The sequence below is a fragment of the Glossina fuscipes genome, unplaced genomic scaffold, assembly GCF_014805625.2.
Source record: "Glossina fuscipes isolate IAEA_lab_2018 unplaced genomic scaffold, Yale_Gfus_2 2, whole genome shotgun sequence".
Classification (NCBI taxonomy): domain Eukaryota; kingdom Metazoa; phylum Arthropoda; class Insecta; order Diptera; family Glossinidae; genus Glossina; species Glossina fuscipes.
The window spans coordinates 31,073,471-31,100,015 of record NW_023998416.1 but is presented as its reverse complement, the minus strand read 5'-3'; the positions used below and the strand labels follow the sequence as shown (position 1 = coordinate 31,100,015).

At 33.2% G+C, this 26,545-nt stretch overlaps 1 protein-coding gene across 2 annotated transcripts in view; it reads left to right on the top strand.

The window, feature by feature from the left end:
• Window positions 1–11,869: 11,869 nt before the first annotated feature.
• LOC119633315 overlaps window positions 11,870–26,545 on the top strand; it is a 40,658-nt gene continuing 25,982 nt past the window's right edge. For both annotated transcript variants that reach the window (XM_038026809.1, XM_038026810.1), the window contains exons 1-2: window positions 11,870–12,780; window positions 24,721–24,747. In XM_038026809.1, coding sequence (XP_037882737.1) covers window positions 11,870–12,780; window positions 24,721–24,747 — 938 coding nt within the window. The remainder of the gene's footprint in view (window positions 12,781–24,720; window positions 24,748–26,545) is intronic.

The window sequence follows — 26,545 nt, the reverse complement described above, 5'->3', positions numbered from 1 at the left end:
TTTAAGTACATGATTAATGCTAGTGCCCTATGGCGTTGAATGCAATTGTACAATGATATGCATGTGCCTATGTACAGATTTGCTACTATTAGCCCAATTGGGGTGGAAACTAATGTTTCCCTAAGTATGGAGGCAATTAATTACCTTTGATAAGGACCAATAATATTGTTGACTATTCAAGTTGGAAAGAATTAAATAAGCAAACTCATATATTATTAAGCAGGTTTTGACCTTAGATGATTCTTCCCGGAAATTGTAAATTTTTGCTTTTGAATCTAAACTAAAAAAGCCTACATTTTCCTAAGGTCTAATGTCTATAATTCGAACGAAGCGAACAGAATATGTATTTCTGTCGTGCTTTGTATACATGTGTACACATAATTATTATGTACACGCCTTAGAACTGCTTTTCTTAACAATCATATCTTCCTTATCTGCTATGATGTAGGTGCGTATTTCTGCATAATAGAAAATTTATTTTATTCTAACAAAAGTGTATCGATATTTAGCCGTCGGTAAAACGGCTTGCGAAATCATATTAAATTTCAACACTTACTTATTACAATTAACGTACTCTGAAGCAGTGCCAAAAATTTTCAAACGATTATTATGAAAATATAGACAGATACGACCCTTCTGAGCCTTTTGCGAGCCAACAACGTTATTTGGATCCTTAAGAGGTTAGTAAAATAATTACTTAAAAATAGCATTTGATGGTTTTTGTCCGAGCCCTGGCTACATGCGAAGCTAAGATCGGACAAACTTTTCAGCTTCCTTAACTTTTAATAAGAAAATGGACTAAAGTTTTTGTACAACTGCTTAAAAGTAATGACGGGAACGTCTTATGAAAAGTTAACATGTAAATTGCTTAATCTATGATTTGTAAATTTACCACAGTTGGCGATAACTGAAAACACCACACGGGCTACAAAGTCTACAGGCTTAATGAACAATTGCAGGTGGATAGAAAATTTTCCATCCTGATGTTCCACAAGCCGTGATTAGAAATTTCATAAATTCATATGAGCACAACTGCTCATCTCTACTTGTTGCGCATAGCTTAATAATAGAAGGCTTATCCCAGCGAATTTATAAAGCTTTAGATCGCTTTGCTCTACGAATAGGTTATTAATAAAGGCATTTGAAACCAAAGCTTTAGTTGTAACATTAAGCATGATAGGCATTCTTTACCACGTATCTTATTGGTTGGGAGTGAACAGTGAGTTAGTTCATGTTATTAGATTCAAAACTAATGTTAGATTAAATGCTGAGGGCCATGTAAATTTCAGGATAATATATTCAGGATAATATTTGAACTGCGTTCAAGATTTGGTACCGAAAGAGTTTTTAGCTTTATTGGTTCAAAAATGATCGTCGGTAATTTTTTTTAATATAAAGTTAGTTAAAAAATGTATGTATTAAATTAATATTAAACGTTAAGCGGTAAATAATTTAGCCTATAAGTAAAGTTAAGAGTGTAGCTCAAACGATACAAAACTATTTCTTTATGTTGTTTTCTCCTTTTTGCTTAAACTTTAACTTATTTAAAGCAAAAATTATTTAAAGAATTTTAATAAACATTTCCATGTTAAACGTCTTCAAGTTGAATTTTTATTTACAATTTCGTACATTAAAAACTATATTATACCGCTATTAAATATACATTAATACATACATTATATGTATGTTAATATATACATACATACATACATACCTACGTGCATGCATACATACACATATACCTATTATTTTGTTTTGCAAAAAAGCGCAAAAAAAAAATCGAATTTGTTTATTGAAATTAAGTTTGAAGAAAATTCTTAAAACGTTTAAAGATTCTTAAAAAAAAACTTTAAGTTTTAAGTAAAAATGATAAAATTTAATTGATTCTTACATTCAGAAAAAGTATTTTAAACTCTTAAGAAATTCGGTCTTATCAAAAACCACAAAATTATTTCTAAATTAAATTAAAAAAAAAAAAGAAAAGCACACTTTATATCTACAGATTTTTATGTAATCAGCTTTTTTGGATAACTATTAAAATTATTTCTTGATAAACGTTTTCGCAAAAAAAAAGCATTTATAGAAATTTTCTCTGACAATTAGAAAACTTATAGTTTAGTGTCCTTATTGTTGAAAGACTGTATTAAGATGGTTTAAGTCATCTATTAGTTTAAGATAAAAGGGAGACGAGCAATATTCAAATGCGAAACTATATCTTGATCTATAGTAGCGGCAATTATTTATCGTTTTCCAATTCTCTCTCTCTCCTGTAGAAAGACATGCTTGCTTGAATCCATCTTCCAGTGCTCCGGGAGCATGGAACATTCATTGCTGAGATCATTATCGAAATGCCATTCGTCAATAATAGCTTGTCTATAACCCAACTAAAAATGTGTAATTATGCATAGCAAGAAAACCCAAAAAGTAAAACAATTTAAAACAACATGGATTCAAGACAATATCAAAATTGTCAATAGGTACGATATCTATCATATCAATAAAAAGAGAGAAAGTGCTTTATAGGTTATGAAGCGAATCTTTGGCATCTCCCGTATAAATTATTGTATATAATGTTTCGATCGGGACATTTTCAACCTCAACCCCATATTTATATCGATCCTCAGATTAATAAGTTTTTTGACTACGGCCGGCGTGTTTTTGTAAAGCCTGAAAGCTCGTTTCCACACAACCTATTTGGATGATTCGGATAAATATTTACACTAATGTTTGCTATAAATGATAAATAAAAGCTTTTGACCATTGTAGACGCGCTTGACTTTGAGTTTGAGTCGGGCCTTACACTTTTAAAATAATTAAGCACGGGAGTGAGATAGCTATTGCTGTAGCAACACCCATAGTAAGAAAATAAGCGTCTCCCTCCTAACTGATGGAAACGGCTCCTTGCGGAGTTTCGTAACAGTTGTGGTTGCTCTAAACATCATGGGAACATTGCATATTTGCGGTGTTAGAAAGTCTTCGCCGCGCTCCGAGTGGAAGATATGCCATACACATGTTCTTACTCTGGAATTGAAGGGTAGCCTTCCTTGTTCCCTACGGAATGTGACATCATTTCGTTCTGCGCACCATCGGACATCGTGGGGTTGAGCTTTCCCGGGAGACACCAAGGCAAAAATGCTGTTGCACGTCTGCGGACGCACTTATGACACCTTTCAAATTCACTTTCTCGAGAGACGACGTAAAAACGATTTAAGCGATCTTACCAAAGGTTACGTGTGATGGACATCATAGATCAGCTGGAAGACGAATGTGAATTTCTCGTTGATTCTATTTAATATTTAAAGCCTTTTTTTGAGTTTAAAAAGGGATTTATATGTTTATCTAGCATAAAAGATTTGACGAATAAAGAATTGTTTCACAATGAAATAAAGTAAAAAATTTTAAAAGAAAAAAATTTTATTGCATTTTCGACAATTTCAAAAAGAAATTTAAAAAAAAAAGGAAAAGGAACTCATATGTATGCAAAGTTCCCAAACTATGCCACAAACAAATTGCAAATCAATAGCATGAGTATACAAAGGCATATAAACGCGCACGTATTCATAAGCGTAAGGACATATTCATTCATTGGTTTGCAAAAACAAAAGCAAATATGGTTTTTAATCACAACCGAGTCTTGTAGGAAAATATTTAAAAAAAGCATTTGCTTGAGAATATTTATATAGGCCTACGTAACTTGTGTTATGCTTAGAAGAAGGGAATTAAATGTACTAGAACTTGAATTTAAAAAGGAAGATTTCGTATTTTGGCGTTCAATCTATGAGTTTATGATCGGATGATTCGGTCAAAATGGGAAAACAACTAGCAAAGCTAAATTCATTCTTAAATGACTCGTTTCGATAATAGAATCGATAGTAGAATAGAATGACTTATAATAATATACTTGCTCTCGAACTTGCTCGAGATCTCTAGTAAATGCAGTATTAATACAATATTCGCCATGATCCAGGTCCAAGAAAATCTTTGTAAACATATTAGACTCTTTTTGGTTTTTGGTTTGAGCAAGATTAAGAGCGGAGAAAAAAGAGCCAAATATAAGATTTGTAGTGTGCTTTTTTGAATGCCATTATGCGATCTCTTTGGGTACAAAAATTCGAAAAAAATTCAATCGTAAATCTTCCATATTCGAGAAAAAGCTATCTAAGAACTATATAGTACGTTGTATTAATATCTTCGTATTATCTTCAACACATAAGCCCTTCTGATTCTCTCGCAAGAAACTAATAGAAAAGTCTAACATAGTGAATTTTTTCTTTGCTTTTTAAAAATTCAGAATATGACGAAATATAAGAAAAAAAATAAGCAAAAAAAAAAAAAAAACAAATTATTCGTTATATAAAATGATGTGAAATGAAACAAGGAAAAATGAAAAAAGAAAATAAAGAAAATTTTTAATTAAAAAAATGTTGTCTCCTACAAACGAGTGGGAACAGTCGCCAGCTGTGTATATAAATAGAAAGAGATGGAATATGTGAAGGAATATAAGACTTTTCTCTATTTCTTTTGTACATTTTCTCAATCACAATTTAATATTTTTAAATCATTTCCCGCAATTGTCATTGTATTGCTGGCAGAGAGAATATATGAATATATGTAGAAATTTTTGTGAAAAAGAAATGTACATACAAATGAAACATAAAAGATTCGAATATTGTAGCTCCCTCCTACCAAATGCACAAGAACAACAAAACAAATCCGAACACACATACATTTAAACGCACAAACGTTTCCTCAGCAGAGTAGTAGAGTAACATAAGTGTAAATTAAACTAAAGTCTACAAATGTTTTTTGTCTGAATTTTATCATTATATAAATTGAGAACCGAAGAGAGTATAATTGCATATATTAAAATGAAAGAGAAATAAGATAACCAGAGAGAGACAGAGAGAGAAAGAGAGGAAATTATTGCCGAGAGTAGTACGAGAATGCATATTTGCTTGGCGTGTACAAGCATAAAAAAAACAATTGTAAATATATATATATAGATATATATGTACACTAAATGAATATATGTAGATATATTTATATATTCAAATATATATATATGTTCACATATACGAATGCGAATGATGAATTCGAAATGAAATGTAACTATTGTATGGTTCGGTTTCGTATCGTTCTGTGTTTGTTATTGGCGCAGCCCACCTGCAATGGCCGCAGCGTTGAGTACGCGTGTGTTTGTAGCCATTAGGCAATGGTGTGGCTGTATGCAAAGACATTAAACGAATGAAATGGCTGTATATTTTGCTTTATATAGGAAAATCTGTTCGTTCTGTCTTTTGCAATATGGGTAACTAGTAAAGAGGAAAGCCGCCAATTGAAACGAAATGAAATTTTGAAATAACATTCAAACAGAACACATACGAGAAAACTAAATAGAATCTGTGAAAACAAGGAAAACAAAAAAAAAGTAAAAATAAGAAAAAGGAAAAACAATGCAGTTGTGCAAAACTTACATGCACAAGCATAAGGATAGTGGACTTTTTAAGCAATAAGAAAAATGAATTTAATGTAATAAATAAAATCATACGATTACAAGAGCAGTCGTGCAATAGCGGAGTTGCCAACTTGTCTTACAGAGTGAAAGTATCTCAATTAAAACTTTGTGATGTAAAGCTTTCTTAGACACTATTTACAGCTAAGCAGGAAAAGTTTACAATTCTTCCTCCCAAATTTTTCCTTCAAATTATATACATATGTCCATGAATATGGAATATGATTACTTATATTACGTACACACGCCTATAAATATATGCCCATTACTTCACTTTTTTGATTCCGCTTGAATTCGTAAAATTTGTTTAAGTTGTTTGGAACACCTTCGACAATTTCTTTGAAACTACTTTCAAATCCACCTAAAAATGTGCTTTATTTCGTTGAAAACAATTAAAAGAGAAAATGGGAAAAGATTGACTCAAATAAGTTGGGTATTAATTTAGAAAGGACATCTGATTTATGGCAATACCTATTGTAACCTTGAAAATATTCGCAACAACGAACATTTTAAATTGCTGTTCCAATGAATTTGGAGATCATAGCAACTATTGACAAACATTTCAATAGTGCATGATAATGGCCAGCGTGGACGGTAATCGAGGAAAGACATTTGTTTGCAGATACTAACCTTTTAATCGTCTAGTTGATCCTTGCTTTAATAGATCATCTCAGACAATTCTTGCAAAGCGAAATTAAACGATTTTAGCGGATCATTATCCACTTGTTTGGGAGAGGCAACTCTGTAAAATGATTGCCTGTATGGATATATGATGTTGTAGTTAAACGTTTTCGTTCTCTTAAAGCACGCTAGAAGAGAGACAGAGAGAGAAAGAGAGAGGGAGAACGCAAGATAGAGAAATGGTTGCATGTATCAAGTGCTAATGGTTGTGTGACAATGTTTTTACGTTTCACATTCAATTCGTTTCAATGTATTTTACTGCATTGAACAAATAATAACAGACCTGGAGTTTTATTTCGTATGAACGGGTATTTGTATTTGTGAGAAATTAAATGGATTCCCATTTCATTTCTTTTCTTTATTTATTTGGGAAGGCTAGTAAAGCGAATTTTTGTTTTTGCTGCATGTATTTTTGTGCGAACATTATTGTTTTTTTTTTGTTTTTTGTTTTTATTCGTGCTTATGTCAATGTGTCCCTGCATGGGCAAAGTCGAAAACCAGAAAATAGAGAAGAAGAATTAAACAAAAAAAGGGGGGAGTTACATATGTTTTGTTATGAAGTAGATTTGTCTGATTGTTAATGTGTGTTTGCCATTCGAAGAGCGCGCACTCTTGTTACCGCATGCGAGCGGAGATCTCTGGTAAATAGTATACAGTCGCACAAATACAAATCAAATACAACGGTAATAATAATAACTAAACTGAAATGTGTAAAGAAAACAAAACCCGTTGGGGTTGTGCTATCATCATACAATTTGTATAAGTGTTGTACGCACATGCATGTAAATGAGTAAGGCATGAATGTGGGATTCATCCATGCAATGAGCAATCATCCGCAAATTTGCAGAGAAATAGAAAAATGAAAACTTCACAAATACATTACAATATATATGAACGTGTTGTCAACAAGAATGAATTAATTCCAATAATAATAAGGCTTTGTGTGAGTGTGATTATAATATATTTGTCGGTTTGTTTTTCATTTTTATAAACTCTTCAGCCTTATAAGCAAGTGTGTATGCACTAACGGTGGTGGTTTTGCGGTTATATGCATATATATGCATAGTAACATTTACGAGTATATATATGCATACGTATATAAGTAAATTGAAATGTAAATAAAAACTGCAATCGTTTCGTATTCGTCGTTTGATTTTATAATACATATACATATACATACACCCTCGTACATATGGTTAAATAAATAAACGAACGAACGCACACTATAAATAAACATCCCCCAAACCCTATACCACACATACAGACGTATATATATAACACAATACAAATGTAATATTTATGTGATTTCTCAAATAACAAAAAAATATATTAAAAAAAAAAAAAGAAAGAAAAAAAACTGTTTATATGACTGTAAAAGTAGAAATGAACAGAATTGGCAGAGAATAGCAGCAGCAGCAGCAGCACCAGCAGCAGCAGCAGTAACAACACGACGTTGAACAGCAGCACCGTCGACGTCAGGCAATAAGCTATAACAACAATAAGCTGTTAGCCTGCCAACACAACAATTGTAAACGAAATACGAAAATCGTATAAAAGCAAAAAGGAGGTGGAGAAGAAGGACACACAATAATAGCAACAACAACATCGTACATTTGTATTCACATAACAATCGTACTCTCTTACGTTTACCGGATTGTATTGTATGTTTATTTGTATGCATGTTATGTATATATATATATATAGCAAGCAAAGGCTGGCATTGATGTGTGTATGAATATGTGTTTGCATTTTTATTATATTTGTTGTATTTTCCTTTTTTTCTTCTGTATTTCATTTCAACGAGTGCTGAGTGTTGTTTTGTCCACAGAGTCGTTCGTCGGGGTACACACAACTCATACAATTTCAATGTTTCGGTTTCATTACGAATTTGTCATTCGTAAGCGAAGGTAGTTTTGTTGTAACGTTTGTATATGTTATCTCTAACTACAGTGTATGCGTGTGAATGCCAGCCTTACATATACGTTCGTGTGTATGTATTTGTGCTTGTGTTAGTTTAATGCAATAAAAATTTATTTGTTAACTATAACGCGCGTGAAGAAAGAAAAAAGTCATTGTCGCTTAAACTTTGTTAAAAATTATTAAATAAAAATTTAAAAAACGAAAACATTACAAACAGAAAAGGAACATATATATATATATATATATATATATATATATATTTCCTGGCGCGCGCGCGTATATCGTACGTTTTTTTAAATACAATTTTAATCATTAAAATCTTTTGCAAATGCTGAAAATAAATAAAACGAAACAAGGGACTAGAGAAAAAAAAAAGAAAGATAAAAATCAAACGAATAATATCACCGAGTACAGCTAAATAGTGGCAGAAATAAATAAAAGAAACAAATTTGCGTGTGTGCTCCATCATCGCCCTGCAGTATATTCGTATGTTATTGTATGCGTGGATATCAACATCAACATCAACAGCGGGCAGTGGTTGCCTCCTGTTATACAATGTACGAGATTTCGACATATTTTTCTGTAATTGTGTGATTGTGCGATTCGTTTGGCGGTGACTCTCTCTTTCGCATTACGATTACATTACGGTTTAAACGATTTGTTCAACATTTCAACATTTCATATGTCGTGTGACCCGCCGCCGGTAAACAGTTGTGTCACTCTCTATGGCTCTGTGTTTATTAATTATTGTCGTACGTCAACTTAACGCGTTTCAGTTAAGACAATTAATAATTGACTGCGTATTTGATTACCAGATAATCATTTATTTATGAATAATTGCAAATTAAATGTTTCGTGAAATTACAAAAAAAAAAAAAAAAAAAAAAATAAAGTAATTATTTATAATTACACATAAATAAATTTACATAAACGTCTACATTAAATAATTTAGTAAAAAAGTAATCGGTTCTTGTGTGCTTCTGCCATTTGAATAAAATCTGGCACAAAACAAAATTGTTTTTGTCTTCTTTTTATTTCGAATTTTTACGGAATTTTTGTTCAACCTTAAAACTAAAAAAATAAAAACGAAAAACAATTAAATAACATTCCAAAGTTAAATATAAAAAACGGATTCTATGGGAGCTCATCAGATTTTCAGGTTTCAGTGATCGATCTTCTGATTTAGGAAAGACAAGGCACACTTTTTAGTAAATGAATTTCTTAAGCCATTTTAAAAAGGCTTTGAAAAGAAAGGTAGTAATCTCAATGATCGAATAGCAATTACTTAGGAAATGTTTGCAAAAGAAGTTTATTGCATGCAATAATTCAGATAAATTGTGCTATTTTCAATAAATCGCATATTAACGCAATTTAAATTTTATCATCAATTTGGTCTTATCATCATTTCCACTACCAAATTTTATTATCGTATCTCTGACACCAAGCCAATGTAGCTCACAGAAACACCATAAAAATGTATCTAATATTGACCGGCACGTCTCTCTGCCTCTCCATTCTCCTTTCTTGTGGATATTGTGTATAAGATAATTGTTTAGAGGACAAATCGAAATCTGGTGCATTCTTGGGTTGATATCACACGTCCTATAGGCGTTTTGCAAAAGGAGGTGATCTGCCTAAGTACTCGATCAGAAAAGGTAAAGAAGTGAAAATTTTCAACGAGTACTAAATAGCAATGAAGGCTAAAGAAGATCAAATGCAATATTTATTCAAGTCTTACGCTTGGAAGTAAAAAGCCATCGATCTATTGGCAACAGGAACAACAGACTAATTTTAGAATTGCATGACACTCATGACAGACATGATAATGAAAGTGTAGCTTTTTATATTGGACTCTTTATGTGTGGAGAAGATTCAGACCTTGCTTCTAGCTTAACTCTTTGGAGATCCCAATTACGATTTGATTAATTGTTTGACTTGTGTTACATGCGGCGTTTTTCTAAGGCATATACATCCCTTTTTTTCTTGGTACCTAGGAGGGTTCTAGACACGATTTATATATTTAAGTTGACCGTAGCTATTCTGGCGTTTGAAAGATGATTTCATTTTACACTTTACAACACATAATTAGTTTTCTCTCTTGGGATATATTTCCTATAGCATAGTACTTCTCAACTATAATCTGATGACTATTCCCATATAAAAAGTTTCGTCAGATAAGTCAAAGAACAATTTAATGAGTTTGGATTGAAGAAAAAAAGTGTTAGGAAAAGATTAGGAGAAGAAGCCGAGAAGAGAATCCGATTATTTCATTTTAATATATCAAACAAATCATTCCTGTAAAAGCTTCATTGACTATCCTATTAAAGGTAGCATACGTCGAGTTTTTTGGCTGCAAAAAAATTTTTTTTGCATAGAGAATCTCAATCACCTTTAAATGTGAATAAATTGAGATAGTGATTTGCATATTGTACATTACATGGGATATCGTGCGAAATTCCTAAACAACCGTTAAACAAAATAATGGAAAATTCCATCAGAGTTATGGTGGACTAATAGGAATAGCTGCTATGTTTATTGGAAAGTGCACTTGTGAGAATTATCACATAATTATATTAGTGTCAAAATGTCTCTTGTAAAAGCCCCCTTCCGGTATAACAATCTCAATCGTTTGAATAGGTATTTAATACCAGTGGCTATGAACGAGAAGCTTATATTCAAATTATTTTTACTTATAGCTAGCTTCCTTTGAAAGTGTTAACTGGCCGTAAAGGAAACATAATGTGAAGTGCATTGTCGAATAATGAAATCCCCATAGAATCACAGTTGATGGATGCAACATATCCCTTTACTTCATTACTGCTAAATAAATTGTCTTAATTTTTAGGCTCAATATTTTTTAGCGAATCTCCTTGTTAGCTATTTACCTGATTTATTGTTCACTTTTTTTATAAGTTACTGACATTAAGTTATATACTCTATCGAGCATTTCTCTCTAACTCTCACAAGAAGACTTCATGTAAATAAGACTAAACTTGGAGAAAAGGTTAATACTCTTAGGGTTGTCTCATACGTATATATATATATATAAATCACGAATTGTTTTTAAAATACTAAACAGTTTACTCTGCCCCCTTAAGCATAAATTTACGCATAGTGGATTTTTTATTTTTTATTTTTTTTTTTATAAACTTGTCTTAGATGATGATTTGCGTAAAGGGATCAAAGAGAAAGTTAATGCTCACATTTTTTCCTATTATTAGGAAATTTTAGTTTAATTTTGGATAATGTTGGAATTTTTTTATTTTTTTTTTAAAGTTGGACTTAACTGGGTTGACTTTAAATTCCAAACTGAATAATGAACCAAAAGCGCAAATACCTTATTTCGAATTCATTAAAATTCTTCAATTTTCTTTTTATTGCTGATTTAAAATTAAAATTCTTTCAATTTTACAATTAATTTATTTTTGTTTTTTAAAATAGAAAAATTTTTCATCAGAAGTGAAAATGTTATCTGAAGCAATCAGTGAAAACTATTGTTATGAATAGAACTAGTTAAACATATATATAAAAAAAAAAAAAAATAAATAAATATATAAGAAAAAGTTGTAATAAATATTTTAATAACCTGTGATATGCTTAACAATCCCCGTAATAATAATAATAATAATAGTAATAATCAAAATAATAAAAAAAAATTAAGGCAGTTAATGTAATGAAATGTGAGTGCAAATGTGTGAATAATTATTATAAGATTGTTTAGTGTGCGCAAAAAAGAGAAAAAATAGCAACAAGGCAATGAACAACAACAGCAACAATAGTAATATATTTTTGAATAATAGCAACAACAGCCATAGTAACAAAAGCTTATATAATCAAAAATTCATTCCTACGCAATACAACGGTAATACAATGAACACCAACTCAATGCTGATGCATCATCAGCAACAGCAGCAGCAACAACAACAACAGCAGCAACAGCAACAAAACGGAGGTCGTGACGGTACGGGAAACCGTGGTGGATCAGATCGTTTAGATGACCGTACCAACGGACGTGGTTCACATACGGGCGGTAGGGGATCAAGTTGTTCGCCCGCATCGTCGCCTACACGCCATCCCAGTGCGGTAAGTCCGGTCACTTCATTAAATCATTCAATGATGCAACAAATGCAACAACAACACCATCAAATAAGTCCTCCGCCGCATGTAGGTGGTGTACCTACACCGAACGGCCTGCCAGCCGGTTTACCACCTCGCATGCCCCACGGCCTGCCACCGCATTCGTTGGGTTTGCTTAACTCATTGCAAATGATGCATCATGCCTCGCCTTTGGAACTGATGGCAGCTGCTCATCATCACGTACCGCCACGCACTTACAATAGCCCGCCTCCAATTTCCACCTCAGATCCTAGTGCCAATGAATGTAAATTGGTTGAATATCGGGGACAAAAAGTGGCCGCTTTTATTATAAGCGGGGAGACAATGTTGTGTTTGCCTCAGGCTTTCGAATTGTTTTTAAAACATTTGGTTGGCGGCCTGCATACGGTATACACGAAACTGAAGCGTCTTGACATTGTGCCGTTGGTTTGCAATGTTGAACAAGTGCGTATATTACGCGGTCTAGGCGCCATACAACCAGGAGTGAATCGCTGTAAGCTTCTCTCGTGCAAAGACTTTGATGTACTATATCGTGATTGCACAACTGCCAGGTATGTAATCTCAATCCGTTATCTCGTTCAAGAGAGATTTTAAATATTGTACGATAGGTTTTGCATATATACCTTATTCTGTTCTTTCAAAATATTGAATAAAAAAAATACACGTACTTTACCTACGATACTTCATGCGTATACGTAAATGCGCTCTAAATGCTTCTATCCATTTACTTTAAGGGAATAAACCGCGAACTGTGAGTAGGAGTAATACAGGGTGTTTGATGTGTTCATATGTCGAAAAGAATCCATCTAAATAATGATTAATTATTTCTGTATTGATTCCAACCTGACCCAACTGTTCATCCTTGTGACAACCAATGATGCGATCGACGATTTGTCTTAGGCACCACAATCACATTTTTTAAATGTGTTTTCACAATTCTTCTTCTTCTTTTTGTTTGAAAAAGCTTACCTTGTGGCTTTACAAAGTTTCTGTATCAACACCATTGGCTTTCGTTTTAAGTTACGAGAAGACGGGCGGCGGCCACGGCATGTGCATTAACTTAATTCGTTGGTCGGTGGAGTGAATTTCCTAAAAGTGCACTTCTTCTCAAGAACTTTTTTGTTCTCCATCTTGTTGCAAGGATTTTGTGAAATTATTTTAAAAAATACTTTTTTTTCTTTGTTATTCACAGAGGATTTGCTTTTAGTTACTAAAAGAAGCGCAAACAAATCAAATAAAATTCTTAAGTCTAAAGAAATATTGTTTTCTTAGTAAACTTTAAAACTTTCGCTATATGACCGCTGCTAGCAATTGATGGAATGGTTTTCTTTTGTGTGGAAATCATGGGAAGTAAATCATTTTTATCACAAGTTGTCTTAATACAAGCTTCGTGTAAAATTAGAGATCTGTATTAATGGGATACAGCCACAGATTCATAGAGAAATTGTGAAAATTACTGAGTGGAATGTGAGGTCATTTAGAAAAATACAAGTAGAGAAATAGAGTCAAGAGAAACCTCTCAGATAAGCAGAAAAGGTAGCTGCTTACGTTGTCATAGGCAGTCATTGTTTGCGAAGCCAATTGAGAACGAAATTGATGAGGAAGCTCCTCTAGAGCTAGAAGGTAGTTGGTTAGGAATTGTTAAAGACTTACGTATCTCCGCTTTGCTGCATTTGCTCGGTGCATAAATGTCCTTCAAATTTATTCCAATATTTAAAAGTGTGTGTAAATGTCTTTTGCATAAACACGGCTTTCTTCCGTGAAATCCTTCTGTTTGTCTTCATGACGAAGTGTGCTTTTTACGTGGCCATGGTTGCATGTCAATGAAAAGTATTCAAGGAAATTCGGTTAGTTTTTCTTTAAGGATTTTCTCCATTTCCTTCAATCGTAGACGATTTTTATACAAACACATCGAAGATTCGCTGGGAGGTACCAAGAGGTGTCAAGAATTTTAACTGGCATTTTCAATTTCGTTTTATCTAAGGGTATTTTCATTATACTTTTCTAGTTTGTTCAATCGATTGCAGATCTCTTACCTAGGGTTCGGTTTTGAAAAAAAGCAACATATATTTGCCTTTGATATGAATTCAAAGTTCTTGTAAAACCCAAAACCAAATGATATGCACGAAGGAATCGTGATTTTACTTAGTTCAGTAGAATTCATACATGCACAGATACACATTCACAATAATTTGGGCAAGCAAAGCTAACATTGTTGAAGTAAAAGTATTCAATACATATATAGCCGTACAGTTTATTGCACAGTTAGAAGCACTTCTTTCTGCATTTCTTTCAACTTGCTACGATGAAGTGTTAAGGTCCTTTTAAAGTAATAGAAATAAAAAGAAAGTCAAGTTATGGTTTGCACGCATACCTGTATATATACAAATACAATATCTTCTACGATCACATCTGCAATTCGTTCTTCGCCAGTCCTTATTTACATCACTAACCCCTAACAGATATAAATTTATCAAATTGAGGATCGCTATCGTCTGCAATTTGATCACAATTGTTATCGTAATTTTCAGAAAATATCTTTGGCATTCATCTAAGTACTTTATGTGCCTAATAACGTCTTCATTACTGCAGGCTATTAAAATATGGTTCAATGGCGATAGCAAATAAGTTCGGCTCGGCAGGACGCTGCAACAAGCAATAAGTTTGCACCTAACTCGACAAAGAATGCGTTTTACTTACTAACAAATCAAAAGTTTTATGATTGTTTATGGTGTTGCTGTCGAGTCACATATTGAAATTACGATGGACAAATCGATATCTATGGCTATAAGCCGGCCATAGAATTTGTTTGTGAATTTGTTAGTTCCATCATTTCGTCTATAGCTTACGTAGACGCTATCCGCTACCCGCCAAACTCGAGTGTGACACATATATGAAGTTCTGTGACAATTACCACGAGAATTATGTGCCCATAAAAGCATATGCATGCACGTAAATGATGAATGAAACATAAATTAATGCGTTCTGTCAACATTAGCAAGAATGCTGACCATCTCCACTCCTTCCTTTTCTCATTGGATTTGCAACTGTTTTGTAATAAAACTGTAAGCTATGCTTATTGGGGAAGACTATAACAATTCTTGAGGTCAGCTAGCAACCATATAGTTTCTATGATCGAAGGCGAGTATTGAAAAAAAGAAAAATGTAGAAAAAGATGCAAACCCTTTTGAAATGTTATATTAGGCTATGACAAGAAGTTAATATGAATGTTCGAATATAATCTCAAGAAATGTAACTGGAAATGAAGCGCCACTGTCAGAACACTCTATGTTGAGTGAATCAATGCTGCTGTTAATAGGTGTGAAGTAGAAATGAACAAATGAATGCCATCACAAAAGCTTTTTTTTGTTTACGTTAAAGGCACTTTTATGCTCAAGTTCATCCTTCATCTGTCCAGATGCATTTTCACTTTACTCGTCACAAAGTTCAAGGCAGTTTAAAGTAAAAACAGATAAAACGTCGCTCTTCTGCCGCCATGTGCCATTCTGCATTTATGCATTTAATTTTTCGATTTTATTTGCGTTAAGTGGATTTCTTTTCCTTTCATTTCTTCAGGTTTTGCTGTTAGCCAAAAATAGTAAGGCAAGAAATGTGAGTTTCTTTATGACGACAGTTGTGTTTATAATGACTTCACTTTGCTTACATTGATCTAAGAACTATGCTATGCGTTAATAATATCTCGATCTCATTAGGATGTTAGCACACAACTGCAGTTGGTCCTATTTAATGTGAAAGACAAATCACTAGCACGTAGTAGCAAATCTCTTTAGATCGTTATGAAAAAGTTCGTCTCGATTCTCGTCCACATAAAATTCGAAGCAATTTCCTAACTGTTTTTTTCCTGGCCTCCTATGCAAGACATTTTATTTCTAATGACCCGCACATTTCAAATAACGTGAAAGATCAAACCAATGCTTAATATTACGGAATTGCTGTGGTGATGTCGAGCGGAACCTCAACTTGTGGTATACTTATGCTAAGTGTGGCTCCATAGAGCTCTCCGCTTATTGCAAAATCTATGTCAAAATGCCTTACCAGGGATTTGTTGATGTCACGGATGTCATGGGTAACCCGTGATCTTCATATACCCGCCTGTTTTTTGTGATTGCAATCAAATTTATGAGAATGTCATTGAAGTATCTGATCTTGGACTTGAGGGACAACTGAATATTTGTCTTGAAACTTGAGGAGAGTGATGCCGCTTCGAAATCTATACGAGTAGAGTTTCTTGCATTATTCCATTCCATGTACTGTTAAAACATTTGTAGTCGCTGAAAGTCAAAACTGGAAACGAATGCACTTTTACAACTGCTTTAAATATAAATAAATTTTTTTTATGAATATCAGCCATCAGTGGGATATTGACATAAAGGCTTTCGGATAACTATTGGTCTTATCATCAATTATTATCAATTGTTATCATTTCGAATCATTAGCTTTCCTGCTCTGTTGTCTAACAATCGTAACAAAAATGCTTTGACTTCATTTAATAATTGTGTTTTCCCTCATAAACCGTAAGTTGTTCAGAAAGTCATTAATCTTTCTTCAATTTCGCGTAGAGCGTACAGCATCGCTACAGATGTCAATAACACTTGTGACTAGTACAGGGTAACGTTCATAAGTAATTGAAAACTTAGATCCCGAAGCCATTTCATCTTTCAGTGGAATGTCTTTTGTTACCTTTCTGCGGATAGCATTCATTTTTTTTTTTTTGTTTTTCATTATTCACTTTAAATAAATGATAATTTTAGTTAAGCTTGCATTCTGTTCTGATCAAAATCTTAGTTCGAGTTTAATTTCTTTCTTCTCTCCCCCTACAACATTATTACATAAAACTCACCCGTCCTTGGACATCAGAAACCAATGTGAAAACAATTTTATCGCACAGCACTAACTGTAGTAAAGTTTTTTGCCATAATTGTAATAAAGACCATATGTGGTAACGTGGAGAAGAAGGGTAATTATCATGTTTTTTATAAATTTTTCGCAAGACTGAAGTCAACATAGCAAACGAATTTTAGTAAAACTATGAGTTCCAAGTGTCGTCATTGCGACCAGACCATTGCTACGTAGAGTATGTAGGTAGAGTTAGAAAAGGAAAGAAGTAATGAAAGGAAAATATTTAAATTAATTTTTAAACGCACACACAAAATTTTCTTTTTGTGATTATATTTCGTTAGTATAGGGCGTAGTTGGCTCTTGAAAAATAAGCGTTGTTAACACATACTAGATAGTCTAATAAGTATCAAGTCTTCAAAAGGGTACATTTCATTTATCTATCTCATGCTCATGAGAGTGCGGTGTCATAAAAGTATCAGGAATAAGTAAATTTTTTCATTAATTTTCAAAACTTGTAAAATATCTTACCTAAGATATGTTTCTCTTTTAAAGCAAGTTTTTCAAGCTGCTTCAGCTTAAGCACTTTTGCGAGATTGCCTTTGTGTTTAGATAATATTATGTAAACTGTTGAGTAACGGAAAAGGTGCTTAGAAGCTTTCGTCATTGCGAAGGATATAAACGAGTTTTACTCTGAAATTTATGCACAAGGAGAGATTTGTTTAGGGGAATTTCAGTTCTTTCGAAAGGAAAGTTGCTTTACGTTGTATATTTAGCACTTCAATCAATCAGGTACCGCGAACGCATCCATTTCACGCTTCAAAATCCCTATTAAGTCGAGTAGATAAGACTTGCGTCTGGCAAGTCGGTGTTTGCGAGCTCGGATGTCAATGCGGTCGACCACACTTTGTGCGGACATATACAATACCCAGGAAGACCTGAGATAGACCCAACTTTTATTATACCGATCGATAAGTGATCAGAAAGTAATTCTGGGTCCACTGAAGTTTGTCTGCCCATCCGCCCGTCTGTGCCTGTCCATGTAAATTTGTCTTCAAGTTACAGGTCACAAGCTTCGAGATATTTCGAGCAAGTTTGATATAATCAAGTGCGGATAATGGTTCGGATCGGACCACTTTTCTGAGCGCATCCCATATAACCCCTTATATTGAAATGTCTGCGTTAATTGAAGTGGTATGGAGTATTTAATGGTGGGCCGTGGCCGACTCTTATCTTTCTGTTTTTTTTATTACATAGACTTATGTTCGCTGGTCAGTACTTTAAGCTTAAGAATATTGTTAGAACTGGTTATTTTGAACGGTTTAGTTTGAATATTGCCTATTGCTACTGATCGATGTTCTTCTTCATAATTTCGTAGTTTAAGCCTTTAATATTAAAAAAGTGTTGCTTCTTTTGGTTGAATGCGTAATAAACGGATATAAGCGATCCTTTTACAACTCTTCTTGAATATCTTGAGCATATCACGCACCAATGTTTTCACGTCACTCAGTGTAATTTCTCACTCTGTAATTTCGCATACGAAACTTCTTTGTTTATGTTGTTCATACCTGGCGAAGTTTGCCATTAAAACCTGAACACAATTTGCATAATTTCGTGTTAAAAACAACTAAAACTCTATAAGACGCTGGTAGCTCCGATGATTTGGAATTGGTTCTAAAAACCTATTAATAATAACAACAATCAAGAAAAAACACCAATCGGTCTACAATCTCTAGATAAAAGAAAGGCTAGCTCTTGCTTCAAGTTTCATTGTTAAATTTATGAACAATGGAGCTGATTCGTCATTGCTGCTGAATGAACTTGGTTTTAATATCCTGTGTACAGTGCTTGGCATTTCTTTTCCTTGCCGTTATCGCGCTACGGGGCAAATTATGAAATTTAACCGGGCCCTCTAGAAACACCTTAATAAAAATCGTCATTTATTCGTTGTTTCGGGTAAAAGTGAATTTGTGACACGTATGTCGTTTGCTGTTGTTTTTCCTTTGCCTTCCTTTTTGCTTAGACCAGTATTTAACTTATTTTAAGATGTAGTTTAGGTTAAATTACTTGTGTTTCTACTATAAGCCACTATGGTATGTGGCATATGTACAATAATTGAATAAATAAACAAATAATAAAACAAGCGGACTGTTGTATAAAAAATTCCCGTTACTTTTGTGACAATATATTGATTGGCTTTTTGAACTTGAGCAAAACTATCACTATTGCCCTCAACTCGGAATTTTTTAGACTACCTCATCCGCTTGGTCTGTACGTACGTACGTATGTACGTACGGCTTGTATACATAAAAAAGGTATGAACATCGGGCATAAAAGCTAAAATATTGTGATACGCTTTTGCTTTGCACAAAAAAAAAAAAAAAAAAAAAAAAAAATGGCTAATGTTGCGGATAACCAAAGTTAAAATTTTATTATTGTGTTATGCTAGTAAAGTTAGTTGGTTGGTCGGTTGGTGTTTGTGTGTTTGTGTGTGTGTGTGTGCATTTTACCATCAATTACTACTACCAATGTCTGCGAAAGCTTTATGGTTTATTTCATGCCGAGCGGTAACTTAATGATCCGTTCTGTAAAAATTTTCAGTTTCCAGTTTGATTGTTTGAGCAGCAGTTCATTCGTTTGTTCCTTTTCTCTTTTTTAATGTTTATCTTCTTGAGCGAGCATAAATGACTTATGTATATATGCATGCATGTAAATAAGCAGACCTGTATGTCTGTCCACTTGGTGAGTTTAGTTTAGTTTGCATTATTGAATTATGTTCGTTGGAAATGTTAAATGTTTAAATAGATTATTAAGTGGTTTCTACGTTATCTTTAATTAAACGGGCATGAAGAACTTAATAAATAATAAATAAAAAGGATATTTTTTGCAAAAAATTCTTAATGCACTGCCTTGACAGCTTTCACTTATATTTGCCGTTTGAGTTTTCGTTTAGTTGTAGTTTTGAAATTCCATTTATTTGCGAAACGCAACTTGTAAGAAAACTTTTCAAAATATATTTATATCACATATATGTATATAAATATATATAATGCAAAGTAAACTAAGTATATATATAGAGTTTGGTGTTTGCTTGCATATAATTTTCGTTATAGTGTAGCTGCTGTTGTTGTTGTTGTTGTTGTACTATTAAACGTTTGTATTGCGTATTTCCGTTCGATGTCATCGCATCACAATTTCAACATCGTAACCAATCACAAAAGTTACTATTGTTGCTGTTATTGTTGTGTTCTGTAGTTGTTACACACATTTTTCTATGGCATTCATTGAGGTCACTTCACGTGGATGTATGTGCGTGTGTTTGTGTATGTGTGTGTGTGTGTGTGTGTGTGTTAGTGTGGTTACCTTTAAAAACTTTTCCATGCACATTACTTGTATTTATTTAAAATAGTTTTTTTTTGTTTCTCTTCGAGTTTTTAATTCAATGTTCGTTTTTTCAAATTTTAACGGAAAACGGAAATGAGAAAAATTGAGTTTTATTTTTATTTCACATCGCTTTTCTAACGCACATCTAAGTATTGATTTAAAAACTTATTATTTACTGTTAATATTATTACATGTGAATTCAGCCCAGAATGCAATTTCATTAAACACGCAATTTTCATTATTGAAGGTGTGTTACCTACAAATTAATATCTTTCCCTTCCCCTTACTCTTTTACTCTCTCTCTATCTCTCTCTCTTTTTTTCTCTCTCTTTCTCTTTCCCTCTCTCTCTCTCTCTCTTACTTTTTCCCTCTTTCCCTCACGACATGTATGCCAACACGTGAAGCTAGTTATACGTACTACCAGGGGAAATGAGTTCATAGTGAAAAAAAACACTCTCTTGAAGCTTTAACGCAAACAATTTCATCCGAAAAACAATAATTTAAGTGTTTTCTCTTTTTACCTCAGGAATTCTTTTCTTTTTGGTAAATTGTTGCAAATTTGCATTCTTTCAAAGACAATTAACATCGAGTGGTGGCTAACTGAACTTAGATAAGCAAACTTAGCTTGACAGCACTAAATATAATTGAACTTAAGATAACCAAACGTAGCTTAGGTGAACTTAGATAATTGAACTCATCTTTATTGAACTTAAGATAATTAAAGGTAGTTGAGGTAAAATTAGATAAGTTAACTCAGCTTAATTGCACCAAATATAATTGAACTTAGTTTAACTAAGCTAGAGCTCAACTCAATGCAAATACCTGAACTGAATATAATTAGCTTTGCCTTAGATATCTACGTTTACTGTTTCTTATATAGACAGTTACTACAATTCCAGAGGTGGATTGTTAAACTTTAGTTTCAGCGTTTTTCCCTTGTCGTGGAAATGTCCTTAACCCAAATGTCGAATCTACTTAAATTATTTTCTTTCGTTTTTCTTTAAACTTTTCTTTCATTTTTCTTTCAATTTGTACAAATTTTCTCTTCATGATCAAAAATATGTCTTCATCTCGTAATAACATATGGTTAGTGGACTATCAGTGATTGCATTCACAGTAAGGGGTTAGCCTGAAGACAGTTTTAGTATTTTGTTTTCTTCACACGTTCACCATCCATTGATTGAGAAATCTTTTGCAAATATTTAGTCTTAAAATCCTACTATGTACTAGGTGTGAACACAGGTCGTCATTGGTTAAAAATGAACGTCGCTTATTGTTCATAGTGCGACGGAATCTTTTTTCGATGCTCTCTGAAGGTGTTTGTGTTTGACAGCGAACAACTTGGTTTTGAATACGTTGACTGTTCACTTCTGCTTTCGTTTGAATAAATAGGAAAAAGTAAACATGCCGTAGTAATGCTCACTGGTAGACATTGATAGGAAAAATACGTATAACTCATTTTCAGAACCAAATGCCACTTTATAAGGACCCATAAGAATTTGTTTTTATAACAAGTATAAATATCCAGAGATCAGCTTGTGGCCTGATAGACGATTGAACGGTATAATGGACGGATAACCTTTACATATAACTTTATCGCTTCACTACATCAACCCGAATGATTTGTTGGTCGTAGGTGAGTTGCAAGGTTCGACTTAATACCCGTAGCACAGTTTTGGTTTATTCTCTGGAATCCAAATAGTTTCCATTCAGAAAACCTTTTTTCTTGTCACTTAGCAATATTGTTGCCGAAAACCAAACGATTTGTCTAATTTGTATACGCTACGTACAGTGGGTTGTTTATTGCATGTTATTTCTGGCTTATAGAAATCTACTTTTTTCTTTATGGAATTGCGAAAAGCTATTAAAAAATTCACAAATTTTTCTTTCCTATATCTACGAAGGGGGATAATATATTTTGTCATGTCTTATGAAACGTATTACTGCCAAATTTCAGTACCAATGTCTATAGCAAGAACTTACAATATTTCCACCAAATTTAATGTCGATTTCATTTTTGCGACCAGAAGATTGGATACGACAGACATTACAGGGACGGACAGACGGTCTTGCTTAAATGGATTTAGGATTTGATGCTGATGAAGAATACATATATACTTCCGAAGAAGAATGAATTTTTATTTATTAAACGACAATGCTACCCTACAGTCTTTTCTTTTGTCACAACTTTCGTTATCGTTTCAAATTAAATAATTCAAGAAAAATATTCCAAAGGCGTTATTCTAATTCCAATTCATTATATGGCTCAAACGCCTGGTGAAGAAGCTGGTCGATTTTTCAGGTGGAAAATCACTACTTGAAAATATGTAAAGCTACTTCTACTTACAACTTTAATCTGGTTCTTCCCGATATTTTAGTTTTCGATTGAATGCACAAAGTTGATTAAAAAATTTGTTCCAATAGGATTGAGTTCAAAAATCCGACGCATAATCCTGCGCGCACAAGATGTCATTACTCCGCAAGAGGTAACGACGCCGTAGCATCCTAAAAATAAGTTTTTTTTTATACCCTGCACTGCACCACTTGTGGTAGAATGGTATACTAAGTGTGGGCAGATGTATGCAACAGCCAAATGGACTTGAGATAGACGCATCTTTTATTATATCGATCGATTAGGAAGCACTTTTTGCATCGAGCTAGGCTTTTCTGTCCGTCTCTCCGTCTTTTTTCTTGTATTCAACATGCAGCTCGCAACTTTTGATATATTTAGATGAATTTTGTTACACTGACATGTTTTAGCCCAAAGGCGCTGTTCGAAGTGATTCGGATCGGACAAATTCTTCGATTGCGTTACACATAACAGCTTATTTTGAAAAATGAATAACTATATCAAGCGAAGTGGTGTAGGGTTTTTAACGATACGCTGCCTCACACTATGGTCTTTTTAGTTTTTATTGCCTATTATAGAAGCGCATAAATCCGCAGCTAAGACTTTAGGCTACAACTTACCAGCGGTGATTTATTTTACTCAGCTAATCTTTTAGGAGCGCTTGGACGAAAAGTCTGAAATTTCTGAGAAAAAAATTTCTTTTTGATAATGAATTTTTTTCCTCATATTCCAGAGAGCTTAAGGCATCCGCTAAGACTACAAAAAAAAGGTTTCTTCTGGAAAATTTACAATCGCAGTATGCCGTAATTAATTGAGTTTTCTGTTTCTTTGCTACAAGAAATTGTTGAATCCAATAAACATATATATAAGCAAATATCTATATATACTTATATTAGGTTTATCGGTTAGCTCTGTCCGTTTTTAGAAATCTAGTTTACGAATATTGTCCAAAATAGTCTGTAGAGCTGAAACAAGCCTTCCCGCAATTTCCGATGTTGTCGAAAAGAGATTTTGCTCTAAAACGATCTTCATAGTATTGTCGTCGATCAAACATGTTTGCCAAGAGCGCGGCTTATCAGAGAGGTGGAAATTATCTTTTTTAGTCTTTTTCGAACAATCTTCTGCACGCTCTCTTACATCAATTGTACTTTCATCAAAAATTTTCAATAAATTTCTACAGGCTGCCTTTCTTCCTTGTTGATATCCATACAAAATACAGTGACATAAATGACTTTTATCAGTGGCTGTGCGTAAACCATTGCGTCTCAGTTAATATCAACATGAATCATCTTTGTTTGCTCGGTCAATATGTGTACACATTTAGTGATAAAAAGCGAGAGTCAAAGATGCGTCAACAAATAATCGCATACTTGTTGAAACTTTTTGCAAACGGAACGACATTTATATATGTAGACACAAATTATAAAAACCTACATCATACATAATATAAATATAATATAAATATATATATATAAAAAATTAATAAGTAATTCTACACTATCATATCGTCTAGTTGTTAGGACACCCGGTATATAATCAATATGACCGGTTTCAAATCCTGATATGGTAGATTATAGATTGTAATTTTCTGCATATGTGTGCAGTAAGATAAGGAGAGGTGTGCCCGATTACTTAATTTTTTCCATTTTCTTTGTTAAAGAGCAGCAGGAGCAATGCGAACGCCTAAACATCACAATGACAATATTTTTACCATGAGTTCCTAAAAAAAAAAAGAAAAAAAACTGTTGGTTAAGTTCTCGTATCAAAGCATGCGTACGAGTTGAATGAATGAGTGAATGAATGAATTTTATCTTGTTTTAATTACCTAATATTTATTATGGAGTCTATTGAGAAACTAATTGTTTTATGTTTTATTTTTTTATTTTTATTCTAATTACAGATGTCTATCGATCAAGCCACCAGAAAGGTAAAAATACTTCAAAATACATATGCACATGTAACCTATAAAATATTAATTATTAAATAAACGCAAAATGCAATGCAAAAAATTTGAGGAAATACTTAAGAGTTTTTAGAGCGAAGAAATAATTGCTACAAAATATTAAATAATAGTAAGAGCAAAAAAAAAAAAGCTAATAACTAAGAAGGAAGTATCGCGCAGTTAGAGAGACAGGACATGCGGATATGTGTAAGTAAATATAAAAAGGTTTATTTTCAGGGATGTGTGAAGGAGGTGTTGGTATATAGACCGTCCGATGGGAAATTAGTGATAAGAAATGAGAAATTAATGAGAAAATAAAGGATAACAAAAATAATTAGAGCATGAAAATAAGACTCAATATCGTGATAACAATCTTTATTAATGCTGGTACTGCCTTTTATATACGCAATGTTAGCCAAATATAAGAAAAAAAGTTTGTTTTTGTTCAAAAAAAGAAAGACTATATGTTTTACCTTTTCGATGTTTTCGATGTTGTTGCCAAGACTTTCCGTTATGTATTTTTGCTTTTTTCCCCTTTTACTGGCTGCCTTATCATTGCATCAAATTTTACTAAATTCATGATTGAGACGTTGTTATTGTTTTTGTTGTTTCTCTCTCTTTTAATATCATTTGTTTTTAATATAATTTCAATTTGTCCACTTAGTAGTATTTCTGTTGTCATTTACTTACTTATCATTGCTTTGTGATTTAAAAGGAATTAAAAAAAAAAAAAAAAAAATGTTTTAATGAAATAAAAATAAAATAAAAACAAACCGCACAATATCTTGTCGTGCTTTAATGCAAAAACTCTCGTTTAAATGTCTCATTGCACAAGTGATCTCAAGTGACAGTTGGCTTGAGGTATGCTGTATATACATGGTCGGACCACCATCAGCACACTAATATTAACAACACTATCACGACCGCAATAAACTTTGTTGTCGCATGCTGGCAGCATTGTTTAACTCGGTGTTTGTTTAAATGCCGGCTTAAATGTTTTTGCGGTATTGATATATTCGTTGTCCCCCTCCCAGCCAGCCAGCCAGCCAGCCAGCCAGCCGTTACCGTACTGTTTTTTTCCAGAGAGGGAGAGAGAGAGAGAGAGACAGTGACAAGGAGCCCAAGAGGGAAGGGAGTTTCAGTTTTGTTGTAAAGTTTATTTTTAAAACCACAAGACTGACTGATTCTGGCAAAATAATTTGCAAATTATTCAAAGTAATCTTTTTATTTTATATGTACATGTATATGTATAAGTGAGCAGCGAAAATTCAGTTGACAAATGATGTGATTTTTTAACAAGATATTTATCATGACACTTGTGGTATTTCAAGGTTTACAAAAGGAGTTTTTTTTTTCTTTTTATATATGTAACTACTTACGAAGTACATTCAAGGATAATAGTTTGCTTTAAATTTGTGCGAATAAATTTACTGATACTTTGAGCATCGCATTGCCCGTGCTGGATGCACGAGGGAAGTAGCAAAATGCTAAGATACTTCTCATCGTTTTAATGCCTATGTCTACAGATATCTTGGCAAACTCCTTACCCACTCCTTACAGTTTCTCCATTAAAGTTTGTAAAGTGATCAAGCGAGCAAGCGTTTAGCGAAACCGATCAATGTGCTTGGGCTGGTTTTACTACAGAGCAGACTGTAAAACATCGCATCTTCGAAATATAATCAGAAAACTTCCTTTACCTATAAAGATATTCATCCTATCAATTTAAGGAATCTTTGCAGTAATTTACCAACCAAAATCTACTTGTGAACCGCTGTCAATTGAT